At 43.4% G+C, this 15,270-nt stretch overlaps 2 protein-coding genes and 4 non-coding genes across 12 annotated transcripts; 5 read left to right on the top strand and 1 right to left on the bottom strand.

Moving 5' to 3' along the window:
• Positions 1–463: 463 nt before the first annotated feature.
• ZWILCH (zwilch kinetochore protein) lies at positions 464–10,158 on the bottom strand. Of its 7 annotated transcripts, none has more exons than XM_062601772.1 (18): positions 10,056–10,151; positions 9,782–9,833; positions 8,504–8,605; positions 8,323–8,429; positions 7,722–7,918; positions 7,434–7,513; positions 6,988–7,143; positions 6,683–6,754; positions 6,268–6,361; positions 5,558–5,613; positions 4,575–4,677; positions 3,717–3,796; positions 3,319–3,475; positions 2,512–2,540; positions 1,998–2,134; positions 1,623–1,718; positions 1,415–1,530; positions 464–936 (listed from the first exon to the last, which is right to left on the bottom strand). In XM_062601772.1, the coding sequence occupies exons 1-18, from the start codon at positions 10,109–10,111 to the stop codon at positions 845–847; spliced, it is 1,782 nt and encodes a 593-aa protein (XP_062457756.1). In that variant the 5' UTR covers positions 10,112–10,151; the 3' UTR covers positions 464–844. The 7 variants fall into 7 exon arrangements, 5 of the variants coding, with proteins under 5 accessions (XP_062457756.1, XP_062457755.1, XP_062457757.1 ...); XM_062601771.1 differs by having other exon boundaries at positions 1,415–1,533; positions 10,056–10,149; XM_062601773.1 differs by having other exon boundaries at positions 1,415–1,533; positions 8,510–8,605; positions 10,056–10,149.
• A 147-nt stretch (positions 10,159–10,305) lies between these two features.
• Positions 10,306–15,105, top strand: RPL4 (ribosomal protein L4). Its single transcript, XM_062601777.1, has 10 exons — positions 10,306–10,467; positions 11,309–11,480; positions 12,089–12,195; positions 12,587–12,725; positions 13,240–13,364; positions 13,578–13,707; positions 13,935–14,091; positions 14,384–14,467; positions 14,655–14,775; positions 14,857–15,105. The coding sequence occupies exons 1-10, from the start codon at positions 10,465–10,467 to the stop codon at positions 15,031–15,033; spliced, it is 1,215 nt and encodes a 404-aa protein (XP_062457761.1). The 5' UTR covers positions 10,306–10,464; the 3' UTR covers positions 15,034–15,105.
• On the top strand, positions 11,129–11,229 carry LOC134155039 (small nucleolar RNA SNORD16). The gene has a single exon (XR_009961408.1). It is a non-coding gene; the product is annotated as a small nucleolar RNA SNORD16 (small nucleolar RNA).
• Positions 11,938–12,009, top strand: LOC134155036 (small nucleolar RNA SNORD18). Its single transcript, XR_009961405.1, has one exon. It is a non-coding gene; the product is annotated as a small nucleolar RNA SNORD18 (small nucleolar RNA).
• Positions 12,421–12,521, top strand: LOC134155038 (small nucleolar RNA SNORD16). Its single transcript, XR_009961407.1, has one exon. It is a non-coding gene; the product is annotated as a small nucleolar RNA SNORD16 (small nucleolar RNA).
• Positions 13,751–13,821, top strand: LOC134155037 (small nucleolar RNA SNORD18). Its single transcript, XR_009961406.1, has one exon. It is a non-coding gene; the product is annotated as a small nucleolar RNA SNORD18 (small nucleolar RNA).
• Positions 15,106–15,270: the final 165 nt, after the last annotated feature.

The raw sequence follows: 15,270 nt of genomic DNA, 5'->3' as shown, positions 1-15,270 counted from the left end.
ACTGAGGATAAACCAGGAATTATAGAGATTTATAGATTTTAAGAATCATGAGTACTGTGGATTCCTTACTCCTATTTATCAATAACTTTTTTTTTGTGCAAAACATTTGTCTCTTATTATTTAATCAGCATACGCTATACTATGTAATTGTTTCAAGTTGCACTACCAAAACATCAAACTATCAACATAACACATGCAACTACGATCCCAACATACTTCAATGCTTATGCCCAACCAATTATGCTGAAGAAAATCAGCAAAAGTATGCAAGAAAACTGTTAAAATAATTCAGTTCGTATTGAGGGGAAAAAATAATCTGGAAAGAGAAGTAAATCCAAGAATACTCCGATGCATAAGTACAGGGACAAAGGAAACCTAACTGTCAGAAGTCCACACTGCCCTGAACAGCTTTCCAGATATACCTGGAGGATGAAATGGCACGCGACACCAGGAAAACATGACAGTATTGCTTGTTCTGTTGGCTTAATTCACCCTTTGAACATTATCTGACTACATTCTTAAATAAAAAGAAGATCTGAAACCCCAAAGTGCAACACTTTATTGAACGCTTGTAAATAAGTGAACAAAAATATCTACTATATTTTCAAAATAATTATCCCATACAGTCATTATTGCACAACATTTATAACAAACTGGATGCAGACAGAGGAATTATGTCCATGTATGTCAGTCACACTTGAAGCACACTAAAGCAAATAACTCAGGCAGATGTATTGTTCTTCAAATCACAGAGTGTTTCTAAATATACTGTTGGGACACAGATAATACTGAGCTTTCATCTTTACTGTACCTTTCAAGAGCCTGCCTGCAGAGAAACACGCATTTATCTGAAATGCACCTGACTGCACTTGACCACTGTAATAAAATACATTCTGTCTTGGGTGCTTGCATTAACTGTGGAATCGGATAAGAAACCTGCATAAAAGAAAGAATAAAAATGGGATTAGCCACTGTCCTTGGAAAGAGAAATTGTAGAGATTGGGTCATGCAGCAGCTTCAAGAACTGGTTTCAATACTTTTACTGTAAGAATCACTTCCTGACAAAAACTGACAGGAAAGCTTTACCAAAGCATTACCCTGTAGCAAACCTCACCCCAAAAGGCTATTTCTGTACCAGTCTACATGCTTAATTCTTCCCCATTCTCACGCTTCTGTCATTTTAATTCTAAAAACATAACACAGCAAAGGTGAGAGGCAGAAAAGTCACTACTTTCTGAAACTCTCACATTCTATAAATATCGTTTCAGCCTTTCAATAAAAAACAAAACATCATTTTTCTTTAGCTGACAAGCTTGAGTAAGAAAAATCTCAGACGCACTGAACCCAGTATAAAAGCCAAATTTGATTCAAGTGTCTACTTTTATTATTTCATTTTGCCACAAACACTCCTTACTTGTATTGTTTGACGTCATATGTTCAACTGGAGGATTAGTACTAACTTGCCATGATGTTTTAACCTCCTTCGGTCCATGCCCACTACTTATATCCACCTTCCACACTTCTGGGGGACTGCTGAGAGAATACCAAAACCAGTCCCAATTCAGTCAAGGTATTCAGTCACATCTCAATTTTAATGCTGCAAACATTGAGGGTTCTCTTACTCTTGATAGAACTTCTTGACAAGAGCCGAGCCAATGGGCAGTTGAAACACATGCTTCTCATCTAGAGGATTCTCTCTATAATACTTCATGCAGATTCTACAATAGACAACAATTGGTTACTTTGGAGGAATGCTTATGCGGCACTGCATAAACCTTGTGTAACATGAACTATACTCTCAGATTTTATTATTTCCTTTCATTTTCCATTTTAGTCACAAAGCAAAATTTAGCAGGAAGATCCAGCTGCTCCTTCTGCAGTCTCATTATCATCAACATTAAGGAGGGCTGCTTTGTAAAGAGAGTGCCTTTACAACTGCTGAAAAGAATTATTTCTTATTGTCATTTCAAGAGCAAGAAGTAAAATGCAATAATTACTGTGTCAAAGGGAAGAGGTTCTCGTGTTTTAACTGAAGTAGGACTGTGCAGCTGACCATTATTTCCAACATATGGTGAAGCTTTTGAACACGATGAACTTGTTCTTGTAAATCCACTGATGTGGAAATGAAGTAATCCTGGAACAGCAAAAAAGCTTCTGCTCTTAACTGGACACTCAATGTCTACAAGCACACAACACAGTCTCAGGGTACTAAAATCATTTTCCTGCTTCTTTTGAGATGGCAAAATTTTAAGAACAGCCCAGCAGGCTCAGAACTATGTTCCATGCTATCCAAGTATGAACAGAAGTTCTCTGTCCTGCCTGACAGCCACCCATATCAGATACCTAGGAAGTCATATATGACTAACGAAACAACATGGATGTTTCTGCGGTACGTTGTTCCATCCTCATGATTTGCAATACAGTTTCTCAGCTTACAGGAATGACTGCAACCCCCCATCAGCTAAGTGTACTCTACACTGCTTTCAGAGCTTAAAAAATAAAGCATCTTACCAAATAGGTCAATGTTGCAAGTTCCTGGCCTGTGAAATAAGCAGGAGAAAAAAAAACAAAAACAAGCAACAGAATTAAAACTTACTACATAGTGTCAGATGAAGTAGAAATACCATTCAGGTAATCAAATGGGGAATTTTACCAAAGAAGAGTCACTAGGACTGCAACATTATTTATTGACATGATTACTCATTAAAGACAAGGAAAAAAACCTGTAAAGTCACATGGCAGGGGTGTTCTTTTACTTACAACCAATCCTGCACAGTGAAGAAACCACATATTTGAAGACAACCCCTCTTCTTGGGACATACAGGTTTACAAATAGTGAAAATGCAAAAGCAAGTGAAACAAAGAACGAAAACAGGATGACAAAGCAAAAAAGAAATGAAGCAATAAAGGAAAAGAAAGGGTTTAATAACAATGTTAAAACACAAACTCCTCCTACGGATTCAGAAAAGCACCCCTGTCCTGGGTTCAGCAACTGCACCAGCTGCTAGGAAGAACAAACATAATTTACAGCTGAACCCAGGCCAACCCCAAACCAAATTATAATAGGGAAATACTCAGATCTCAATTTGAGAAAAGCAGCACACAATCATACAAGTTATAGTTATTTTAAAACAAATTACTTTTTTTTATTTTTGCAGCCATATACAACTGCAAAATACAATGACTAAAGGAGGCTGGAAACAGCCTTTCAGCAGATGGGAGCAGAAGCGAGATCAAGTTTACCCAAACCGTCATTGTTTCCTGCACAGAATACCTCTCCTCTTGAATTCTAACCATGTTAACAGCTACCAGGCTTACCTATGAAAAAATTGACATAATCCTTCTTCATCTTATCCAAACCGATCTCCAAGAGCATTTGAATTGGAGTGATGCCAGTGAGAGAAACAGCCTCCATCTTTCCATGGTAAGACTGTTGAATCAATTTGCTCAGCAAACTGCTACTCCCTTGATGAATCTGAAAATTAGAAAGGTTTTCTTGTGATGTAACTGTGTACAAAATAACATAACAGTCAGTTAGAAGTACACCACCACAGACACAGGGGCAACCTGCGACACCTCAAAGTAATTTGAAAACAATACAACACAAATGAGGGGCAATAAAGTGACAAGAACTATACTGTACTTCAAACAACTCAAAATGTTAATGTTTACTGTAAAATACAAGTACAAACTTATTGTTAAATACAAATACATACCCAGGGCTGTATCTCCCCACGTTCCAGGGATTCCAGGATCAGTGTGAAACATGCCATCAACTCCTGATAGGAACTGACACCTTAAAGAAAAAAAAAGGGTGCAATATTTTATCAATCCATATCATGACTTTAAAAAGGGTTACTCTAAAGAAACTATGACCAAAAGAGACCACTGAACTGTGTGTGACTGCTGGAGAACAGCACACAGCAGAGGCAGATTGTCATAGAACACATTTTAGCTACATTCTCTCTATAGACATTGAAGATCAACATACTTCTATAAACTTAACTGAACAGTTGCTGCACTCAAGGGGAATGAATGCGATTAAAAAGACACATAAATCAATCCCTCAAACAGAAAGGACTTATTATAATCTCTGGAACAGCTTAACAAAAGTTATTTCTGTTAAGTGATCTGAAAAAATAGTAATAATAGAAATATATTTTACTGAAGGACCATGAATGGTATTACAAGAATGATATTTATATGCAGCTTTATCAACTTAAAAGATGTCCCATGTCCTTCAGATCTAGAAGGACAATTTCTAAAGCTTTCTGCTTTAGAGCACCTGAGTGTTAGCAATTGCTTTGTACCTTTTACAAATAAAATGAAATACAATATCTGCTGCTAGATGTTGCTCTACCTTTTTATGTTGCAAGAAAGTAAATCAACTCACATACCTAAAATTGGCTCTTTGAGGAAAAGACAAAACTGTTGATAATTTTCTGAAAAGCTTAGTCCTTAAAACCGAGAGAAATTCATATTCATTTCACTGAGAAAGCAACACAGAATAGTAGACACAGAGAACAGAAGAACTAACGGAAACCAGATGAGGCAAAACCCCACAATACACTTACATTTCATTTTGCACCATAATTGTTCAGCAAAATCCAGGTCTCCTCGCTCACTGAAGATAGATTTTATTGAACTGTCCACTGCCTCTGTGTCACATTGGATTTTCTAAAAAAATTAGTTGGTCTTAAGTAAGACAGGATGTCTAACGTTGAAAGGCCTTGGGAATTTAACTTTCCTCCAGAGATCAAAATAGGATGCATCACTAATTTTTCCTCCTTTTCCAGGGAAACTACCACCTAGAAACTACTCTGCATAGTAGTTTGGAAGCATAGTTTTATTTAAAACTGAGACTAATTCCATTCAGAACTATCACATTGGATAATTGCTACCTTTGGACCAAGAAGTGAAGCCTACCATCAGAAAGGCTTTGGATCACAGCCAAGTAAAGCTCAAACAAACTGTCTAATAAAAACCTCTCAAGATGATCCTTCTCTCCTTACAATGACACGATGCATAGAGCATTGGTAAATAGCAAGAATAGAGCCTAGCAAGCACTAGCTCAGAACAACCTGTGTTACACTGAACTTAACATGATTAAATAACTGTATGTACAACCAGCAGTGCCCTTGGAGACTAAAATGAATACATAAATAGGTTCTCAGAACAAAAAACTCTTGTCATCCCCATCCTAATTATTTCCGGTTTAGCCAATACAAAACACATCTGATTTTTAGCTTAGTGATACACAAGTTCCCTTTCAATAAGGAAAAGACCCAAATCTTTTCTTGTAGACTGAAAAGGAAATCTGAATCTGAATTTCTCCATTGCTTTAGAATATATTAAACCCCTAGATAAATAAGACAGATACCCCACTGATACCATTAAATTGGCCCAAAAGCATTACATTAGTCAAGAAAAGCAAATTAATGATAGAACATAAATACTATATATTAGAGAAGATATTACGCAAGTCAAAATTTGCAGTAACTACAGTGGTTATAAGGGTAAAAAGCTGACAAAATAATCAGTAGGAAATCAGATATACCTCCATTCCGTCTCTGTTTCCAGACACACAACATCCATCCAGCTTCCTCTTTAAATCTAGTAGAGGAGAAAAATAAATTTCACCACTATGGAAGAAAAAAGTATAATCAAACCAATCATCCAAATATCATCACAAACAAATACCCTGACCAGATGGCTAACAGACCAAATGTATCCATTTAGAAATGGGTTTTACTGGGCAAGGACATAGTCTGAAGATAGAATTTCTTAGTATTTCTTACAAGCCCTGCATTTTTGCCATATACCTTTACTACATGCTGTTATCTGAGTATTGCCTTGTGAAGTGCCAGTGTGGAAGCAGTAAGGAGCAGCAGGTGGCCTGTTAAGTGTCTGGCTTTCTTCTACATGATTTCTTGAGAGTTTTCATCTGGTTTATCTTTTGTCTGGTTTATGTTTTGTCCAAGCTTAATCTACATACCAAAAATTTTACAGTTGTGCTTGAAAAGCTTTTGCATCCCTGCGTCTGATTCCCTTATTAGATTTGGTTTCTAGTACCTTAAAACTTCTGACAAGACACACAGTGTTCACCACAGTTTTCAGAAGGAATCAGTCATTTTGGATGCTTTAAGACATCATCAAAATAGTTTTCCACCACCGAAGGGACATTTGGCACATGTGGAATTTCCTTTTACTTCTGTGAAATGTGCCATCCCTCCCTCCCCATCTCCCCATGTAAGAAACAGCAATTACCAGCCAGAAATTCCTGGACTAGTTCAACAGCAGATTCAGGCTCTAATGGCTCAGGCCACTTGGTCACACCTGTCTTCAAACCTTCGGCCAAAGCCTAAAGGCAGCATGAACATCGAAACAACACAAATCAGTTCTTGCATGAGGTTCTGCAAGTCATACTTCAAAAAGCAGTTAACGTCCCCAAGAATCACACATCTCCCTCTGTACAGCCAGCCATGACCTCAGAAACTTCTTGAATTTCCTGGCTTGGGTGCTCATGAGTCCTCTTTGTATTCAAGGTTCCCAAAACTGAACTCAAAGTTTATTCGAAAATAAAAGTTACCCTTGAAACATCTGGTGAAGTTTTAAATAAATTAACACATAAAAATCACCATTCCATGTAAACCTAAAACTCAAACTTCTCACTTATACTTACAAGGAGAAACTGCAGTTCTCTGTATAGCTGATACACAGGACTTCTGGGGTCCCCAGGCTCCAGGGCAATATTCTGAAAGTTCCAGGAAGTTTATGTCAGTGTCAAGCCTTAGAAACCAACTGTCCTAAAACTGTCATTAGTGAAATGCATTTCAGCACAACTGGTAATTTAGACTTTAAACGCTTGTGTTGCTTAGACAGTCGCACAAGTATCAAGAGTTAAGCTTATTTTCCATCCTTTACATGGCTTATGTCATGAGTAGTGTAAAGAGCTCGGGTTTGCTTGCTTCTTCCTTCTTGACTTACCAGTGTGGCAGCTGAAATTAGTGGGGGTGTGTCCAGAATCTTATCAACAGTATTCCATGTAATATCAACAGAAATATTGATTTCAGATTCTACAATTGTGTCCTCCAGTGCAGCAGCTCTGAGAAGTTCATACTGAGCAAATCCTTTTGTTGTCACCTAGGATGAACAGGTTTAAAAATCAAAAAAAATACAACACTGCTTGGTTTTTATGCATGCAAAAAATCACTTTAAAAGCATTTCACACACACACAGAAAGGGCTAATATCAGAAAAATTCATTACAACACAAGGAGCTCAAATGTTACTTCAGGAGAGACTTATATTATGGACTCGTACTTAGGTGAGTTTTTAAATAGAATCTATAAAGCTTCCCAAAACCAGCATCATAAATCCAAAACCAGAGTTTTAACACTTAGACTGGAAACTTGACAGACCGTAAAAACTTACGACAGATGAATGATGCATTATTTTATGTTGCATTTTGAGCTCTCCCAGGTTTGCAAAACAGGTTTTATCAGCTGTAGGACCTAGGAGAGAAAAAAAATAAAAAAACCCAAACATTTCGCACAATTCAAATTCGGAACTTCTTTTTCCTTCCCCCGCCCACCTTCCCTTACTTTCAAAGCAAGGCAGTACCAAGCCAACACCCCACAACAGACAACTTTGGCATTGCTACATCGACATTCCCACAGTTTTAAGCCTTCCATATTTTATTATGTGTCATTATAACCTTACCATCACATGTAACCATATGCAAATTGATCCCCATGATTTTGTTTCCAGCTTTGAGAGGCTCAGCTCCAAGCCAACAGGTATGTTCAGGATCAGAACCGTCACACCTTATCCAGAGGGGAGGAAGCACAACCACTTCACCTAGCTTCAAGTGGGTCATGTTTGGATTTTGAACCATGGTAAACAAGGAAATCAACTGTCTGAAAATACAAATGGGGAAAAAAATAAGATGCCAGCAAAATACAGCTAAATCCAACCCTACGTAAAACCGAACCTGTGTTTATCACGCTTTGTTAGCGGACATTAAATCATTCTGCAAAAAGAATGCAGTCTCATAATCCTCTTGTTACAGCTTTCTTTGCTCTCCTACACCCAGCCAGTCCCACTGACCTCACAGGACAGCTCGCAAGTGCCTTCCCAATACCTGGACTTCAGGTGCTTTGTGGGAATACTATTAGCCAGGAGAGGCCATTTTACAAGATGAAAAGCAGTCATATCTCCTCACTCAACTAATGCGTAGTTTAACTTGGGGGAATTCAAAATAATACAGGTTCTGAATATTGGGAAGAGAGACAAAAAAAATATGACATCTGATGACACTTACTTTGCTCTTCTGACAGAAAGAGGCACTGGTCCAGAATTCTCCTTTGTTAAAAGCACAGAGGCATCTGCTTTTGATTCTTCCATGGAGTCACTGTCTTCACTGGGTCTCTTTAAGAGAAATAATTAGATATGTAAAAAAACGGAAGGTGTGTGAAAAGTGTGGATTAATCAACAGCACGTACACTTACTGCTTTCTGCAAAACATAAATCATAGTGTTTCCATGCCAAAATCTTTCAACGGGACTTTCACAACTATCACCAATCAAACAGATCTCTACATCACTCTGAAAAAGAAAACAGTTAAACTTTTTAAATACACTACATGTAAATACTGCATTCCAGCACATTTTTTATACCAGAAATGGCAAAGGTAACTAATTCGATGAACTGTTTCCCAACCCTATTACAACTGTTCACTTATCTAAGGCTGGCTGACTTCAGGAAAACACAGTTCCTGCCTGCTGTTGGTGGAATCGAATCAGCTGCAGAAATGCAACAATTTTTTGCTCACCAATGTGGAAAATTTAATCTCTAACAGGTTGATTCTATGAGAAGCTGAAGTTTGATTTGATCAACAAAACTTCAGATATCTTGATATATAAGGGATCCTTGTTGTCACAACTGCACTTACCAGACATCTTAAGATGGAAAACACTTATTTAAAGTAACATTAAATAGCGATCACTTCTCTTAATGTCTCGTGAGAACTCTAAACAAAGTCTGGAGACATTAAATAACTCAAGAATGAAGGAAGACCAATCTGTCTTTGGGCTTTTCCATGCCCAGAAAAGTATTGTTTGATCCTTTGCAACTAGTTTGGTTTTCATATTACTGTATACTTCAACAGTCCCTGATTTTATTTTCAAACTATTACCAAGCTCATATAAATTCCAAGATTAATACAACTAAATAGCACTGACGCTCTCCAGCCATTGCTATGCTCCAAAAGCTACTAGAAGCAATTCCCATTTTCATACAGATAGCCCATTCCCCCTAAAATTACTTAAATAAAAAGCATGCCATCAGAAGCTGCGAGTTTGAGGCATGAAAACGCTACCTGAGAGCAGCCACTGCAGCAGCAGCTGTTTCCTCCCCACACAGCTCCACTGCGCACCTTCTGCACTCCACTGGGCCGCCACCCAGTAACACTCTCACCTGACCCATACAGTCATTTTGAACAACTTAATTCCTACCAAGTACCGAGCAGCAGGTGGAACGGAGGAATAAGAAGGGCAGAGAGGGCTGGCGGCGACCGGGAAGGCGGCACCGAGGCCCGCGTCTCTCCGCCCTAAGACAGGCGGATTTAACCCTAAGATAGAGATGGATTTAAGAGGTGTCGCTGAGGTAAATTTTCGTTTTTACGCCATATTCTCACACATGCCTCAGCCGCTAATCAGTGGCTGAGTATTTTAAACAGACACACTCAGGTTACGTGACTATATTTTCATATATGTGTTTACCTCTAAGAGATACGGATGTTCAGGGATACTTTCCCTTCCTTCTTCATATATCCTGAAAGAAAACGTTGAAAGTACGTTAACACTTAACGTACATGCATTTTTTTTCCTCAGCGTTCCTCATTAAACAATGAACTGCATAAAAACAACACGGTCCTACAAACAGAGCCCCTGCAGCCTCTCACACAAGACCCACTCGATACCCCCACCTCAGCCACCCCCTCCCCTAAGCAGAGGCCCCTGCAGGCAGAGACCGCTGCTTCTGGCAAAGCCTCACCGGAGCAGGGACTGGTACAGCCCGACCGCACCCCGCCACCGCTGCTCCACCACCATGACCGCCGCCCGCCACAACCGAACTGCGCGCCTCACCCGCCCCCCCGGCACTACATTTCTTTGAGGCAGGGTGACTCGTCACGCCGGATCCTTCCGCCAGAAAAGAGTCCCTCTGTTTGAGAGGAGACTGAGCGCGACAGAGGCCTTCGGAGGGACATCGCATGTCGTGACATAGCCGCAGGGGCTCAGGCAGAGGTGAGGGTAGGGGACGGACTGGCGGAACGGCGGACGGCGGTGGGGGTAGGGTGCGGAAGAACATCGCTCATACTGAACGGGGAGTAAAGTGTCCTTCCTTTTCCGGTTGGGGCCTCGGCGGAGTCGGGCGGGAGCACGATCCGCTCCGCGCCGCCACCATGGTGAGGCGCAGGCCGCGGCAGCCGGGCGCGGTCGGGGCTGTCACTGAGGCGGGCGGTGGGTTCAGGCTGGTGGGAGCCAGGCCCGGCGAGCAGAGCTGTGCCGGGTCGTGCCGCGGGCAGCCCTAGGGCTGGAGGCGTGGGCCGGCCTGCCGGCCGCCATTTTGGAGCCGTCAGCCCTCGGCTTGCCGCGTGGAGCCCGTGTGGGGAGGCCCGGCCGGGTGAAGGGGGCCCGGGGAGGGTGGCAGAGGGGATCGCGGCCGAGGGCTTGGCTTGGTCCGCTGAAAGTCACCCTTTCACGGTCCGTGTGGGAGATGGGGCCTGTATCGCCGCCTAGCAGGGCTTCTCTGGTTTCCTCACTTATTTCTCTAAAGGAGAACGAAGCCACACGGAAGCTTTGGCAGCCACATGGAGTCAGAAGAATGTTTTTTATAAGTAGCTTTTGTTTCTGCCTTTTTTGTTATTCCAAAACAGAACGGTTTGGGTTGGATTCTAGCCCCCTGCCACAGGCAGGGATTACCGAAGGTTACTAAATTGTTACCCAAGGATTCAGTTCTAGGTTAATGTCACCCAAGTGACTTGGAGATCTGTTGAACTTAAAAGCTCAGGTATAGTTTTCTGGCCGTGGATTGTGCTGAGGGGCACTATGTTATGTGAAGATTATTGCTATGATGATGTAATTTGCGTCTTATCCAGTGCTCAGCGACAGTTGCCTGCTGTCAGCGTGCTGGCACTGCTGAGCTGAAGACCCCTTCATTCTGAGCAATAGTGGATGGATGGGAATGGTGAATGCAAGAAACTTAACTTTACTTGTGCTTAATTGTGCATCCTTTTCCTTTCCCAGGCTTGCGCTCGCCCACTGATTTCTGTGTACTCTGAGAAGGGGGAAGCATTGGGCAAGAATGTCACCCTGCCCGCTGTGTTCAAGGCTCCCATCCGCCCCGACGTTGTGAACTTCGTTCACACCAACCTGCGCAAGAACAACCGGCAGCCCTACGCTGTCAGTGAGCTTGCAGGTATGGATGGATGGGAACACCGGTGGTAGGCCTCGCCTGTGGTGTAGGTGGGCTAAAACTGAAGCAGATCCAGAATGGAAATGACAAGTGCTGTCAGTGGGATTCTGTATAGGAGGTGCGATGAAAACCCCCGTTTAATAATCCTTGCTCTGTGTTGAGACTTGCCTGAGGCATCTGTCAAGAAAAAACCTGTGCAGATGGCATTTGTTAGCGTTGCTTCGGCAGCTTGTAGGTGCAGACACCCTCTGCTTCCCAAGAAATCTGTACTAGGAACATGCACTTATTGATGAAAGTATTTCACATAAACATGTTAGCCTGCTAGGAACAGCAGTGCCCATTCAGATCTCCAAACTGAGGGCCAGGCTTAGAAATTAGTATGTTAATGTACTTGATTGTAATAAGCAGGTCTTTCGTATGGTAAGAATTAACTACCCTGCTCAGATCGGGATTTGTTTTGCTGAAATGATGAGATTCCACTTCATTGGTCCGTGTTTCTGAGACACATGATAACAGTGGAAGTTCTGATGGCTGCTCCTGGATTCAGCTTATTCGTGTTTGGGAAAACTCCTCTGTTGTCACTGTTCTGAGTGAAAATCTGTCTATTCCAGGTCATCAGACCAGTGCTGAATCTTGGGGCACTGGGAGAGCTGTTGCTCGTATTCCTCGAGTACGAGGGGGTGGAACTCACCGCTCTGGTCAGGGTGCCTTTGGAAATGTATCCTTTCATAGCTGCTGCCATCAAGCAGAACAATTAAGTATCTAAATAAAACAGAACCTTCTGCTTGAGGCAGTCGTAATCTACAGTGGATAACCAGGTTTAGGAAATTAATGATGTGATTAGAACTTTCTGTATGCAAATCCAGCCGGGTTTTAATGAGCAGCAGCCCCCATTGATCCCCACTGCAGAAGGGGATGTTGTGCATCGCATGATGCCCTATCCTGCCATGATGTCGTAATTTGCGTCCTACTCTGTGCTGGGTGACAGTTGCCTGCTGTCAAGTGTCCTGGTGCAGGTGGGTGACGAACACTTAATGCTGAGCAAGGATCCAAGTGCCACACTAGAGAGAGAAGCTTCAACAAGGTGGTTCTTAACAGTCCATGCCTAGATGTGTCGTGGAGGCCGCATGTTTGCCCCCACCAAGACTTGGCGGCGCTGGCACCGGAGGGTGAACACAACTCAAAAGCGTTACGCCATCTGCTCTGCCCTGGCTGCATCTGCTCTTCCAGCTCTCGTCATGTCCAAAGGTGGGAATACTGTCTCTGGAAAGGCTTTACCTTGCCTGAGCAGCATCAGTGACTATGTGATTACTCAGAATGTTTCTCCTGGGTAACTGAATTAGCTTCTAAAGAGTTGAGAGACTGTGCATTCTTTTGTGCGGAGTGGTTTGGTTAGTTACAACGTGGGAAGGCACTTTGCAGTTGTGCAGTGTTGGAAGTTGGGAAGGTGCTTTTCTTTGTGTTGCTGACACAAATCTTGTGTTTATAAAAACTGAATTGGGACTCACATGGCAGTTCAGTTTGATTACTGCTCATGGAAGCCAAAGATTTGCTTAGTAGTTACTCAGGTACAGCAGGTTCTGCCCAAGGCAGGCATGTGAGACTTCACTGCTGTAGTTATTTTGCCTGAATATCAGATCATTAATTCAATTTCCACTTCTGGTGATTTTGTACCATTTCTGCGCATACAAGTCAATAACATGGAGAAATGCTTGTGGCCAGGGTCAGTGGGTAACTCCCTGTCTTGTAAAACCCTCACTAGGCCACCGGATTGAGGAGATTCCAGAACTTCCTCTGGTTGTTGAAGATAAAGTTGAGAGTTACAAGAAAACCAAGGAAGCTGTTCTCCTTCTTAAGAAGCTTAAAGCTTGGAATGACATCAAAAAGGTGAGTTTATAAGGTGGTGTTTTTGAGGGAGCCCCAGGTGATAAGACCCTGCAGTAGGAATCCATTCTCATCTCTGAAGAATGATGAACTCCTCACTGGTCCGTGTTGCAGATCCACAGTGATGATTGTGAAGTTCTGACTGAAGCCGTTTGATTTTGCCTGACTGGTGGGGTTGAGACTCCATGGAATACTCACCTTGTTGCTTTTCCATAGGTTTATGCCTCCCAGCGGATGCGAGCTGGGAAGGGTAAGATGAGGAACCGCCGTCGCATCCAGCGCAGGGGACCCTGCATCATCTACAACGAGGACAATGGGATCATCAGAGCTTTCCGGAATATCCCAGGTAACTTAACTTCGGATGTGCCGACTCTTTGTTGGGAGACTGCCTGGAATGATGAGATTCCACTTCACTGGTCCGTGTTTCTGAAACACATGATTTTGTGGAAGTTCTGACTTGCTGAAGAAGCCTCTCTCTGTTTCTGTGGACTTCCGTGTCTGTTCAGAGTGTAGTCCTCCATTCCTTGATTTTAATCACAAGCTGACGGGATCGGTTCGCCTGTTTTCCTGTAGGAATCACTCTCCTCGATGTGAACAAGCTGAACCTGCTCAGACTCGCTCCAGGGGGCCACGTTGGGCGTTTCTGCATTTGGACAGAAAGTGCCTTCCGCAAGCTGGATGATCTGTACGGCACCTGGCGCAAAGCTGCCACGCTCAAGAGCGACTACAAGTGAGTGTGGACAGGATGGGATGGGAGAGTTCCAGACCCAGATTAGACCTTAGGCAGAAGCTCTTCCCTGTGAGGGTGCTGAGGCCCTGGCACAGGGTGCCCAGAGAAGCTGTGGCTGCCCCATCCCTGGCAGTGCTCAAGGCCAGGTTGGACACGGGCTTGGAGCAAGCTGCTCTAGTGGAAGGTGTCCCTGCCTATGACAGGGGGCTGGAACTCCGTGAGCTTTAAGATCCCTTCCAACACAAACCAGTCTGGGATTCTGTGACTGACAGGATGAATGTTTGTTTCACAGCCTGCCCATGCACAAGATGACCAACACGGACATTGGAAGAATCATGAGAAGCCAGGAAATTCAGAAGGCCCTGCGTGCTCCAAAGTAAGGGATTTATCTATGAATGGGCAACTTCCCCAGTTGCCTAAATCCCTCAGGTGGGGGGGCTGGGTTTAGGTTACATTTTGGGTACAAATACAAGGAATTACAATTCCTCAAACCTCAGTGAAAACTGAGCGGAATGTCGGTTGTGGCCTGAGCTGGTGCTACGCTATGGATGTGTTCTCCACAGGAAGAAGATTCGCCGCAGGGTCCTGAAGAAGAACCCATTGAAGAATCTGAGAATCATGATCAAGTTGAACCCGTACGCCAAGACAATGCGGCGCAACACCATCCTGCGCCACGCACAGAACGTGAGTGCGCCGGGGCCAGGCGCAGTGGGGTCGGTACCTCAGGGATGTCCTCATCATCTCGTTTTGTCTTTCTTTTTGCAGCATAAACTTAAGGAGGAGAAGAAAGCCAAGGCCAAGCTGGCAGCCAAGGTCCCGGCAGAGCCCGCAGCCAAGACCCCTGAGGCCAAGGCCCCTGCAGCCAAGGCCCCTGCAGCCAAGGCCTCTGCAGCCAAGACCCCCGCAGCCAAGGCCCCTGCGAAGACCAAGGCTAAAGCATGAGGCGGGCGGCTTCCCGCGGGAGCGTGCCCGGCTCTGTCCGGGATCACCGGCAATAAATCCTCTTGGAGCAGAGCGCCGGTGTTGTGTTTGTCGTGTGTTCGGAGGGGAAAGGATGCGGGGCGGGGGGGGGGGCCGGGGGGAGGTCTTTCCCTTCCCCCGCTGGAGCCGGAGTTTGTCCGTTTCCCGTTTTAATCGTGGGGCTGTGACCGGAACCGGCCGCACGGTGGCAGCCGCTGC

Source organism: Pezoporus occidentalis, unplaced genomic scaffold (genome assembly GCF_034315485.1).
Source record: "Pezoporus occidentalis ecotype Australia unplaced genomic scaffold, CSIRO_AGI_Poc_V1 ctg72, whole genome shotgun sequence".
NCBI classification, from domain to species: Eukaryota; Metazoa; Chordata; class Aves; order Psittaciformes; family Psittacidae; genus Pezoporus; species Pezoporus occidentalis.
The sequence above is the reverse complement of the archived record's forward strand: the minus strand, read 5'-3'. Positions and strand labels throughout refer to the sequence as shown.

Coding starts and splice junctions, on each gene's coding strand:
- ZWILCH (XM_062601771.1), bottom strand. CDS start 10,111: ATGGTGGTGGAGCAGCGGTGGCGGGGTGCGGTCGGGCTGTACCAGTCC. Junction 2,135..2,511: donor TTGCAACATTGACCTATTTG/GTAAGATGCTTT, acceptor TTGCTGTTCCAG/GATTACTTCATTTCCACATC. Junction 937..1,414: donor TATGACGTCAAACAATACAA/GTAAGGAGTGTT, acceptor TCTTTTATGCAG/GTTTCTTATCCGATTCCACA.
- RPL4 (XM_062601777.1), top strand. Junction 12,196..12,586: donor GTCAGGGTGCCTTTGGAAAT/GTATCCTTTCAT, acceptor GTCCATGCCTAG/ATGTGTCGTGGAGGCCGCAT. Junction 14,776..14,856: donor TCCTGCGCCACGCACAGAAC/GTGAGTGCGCCG, acceptor TTCTTTTTGCAG/CATAAACTTAAGGAGGAGAA.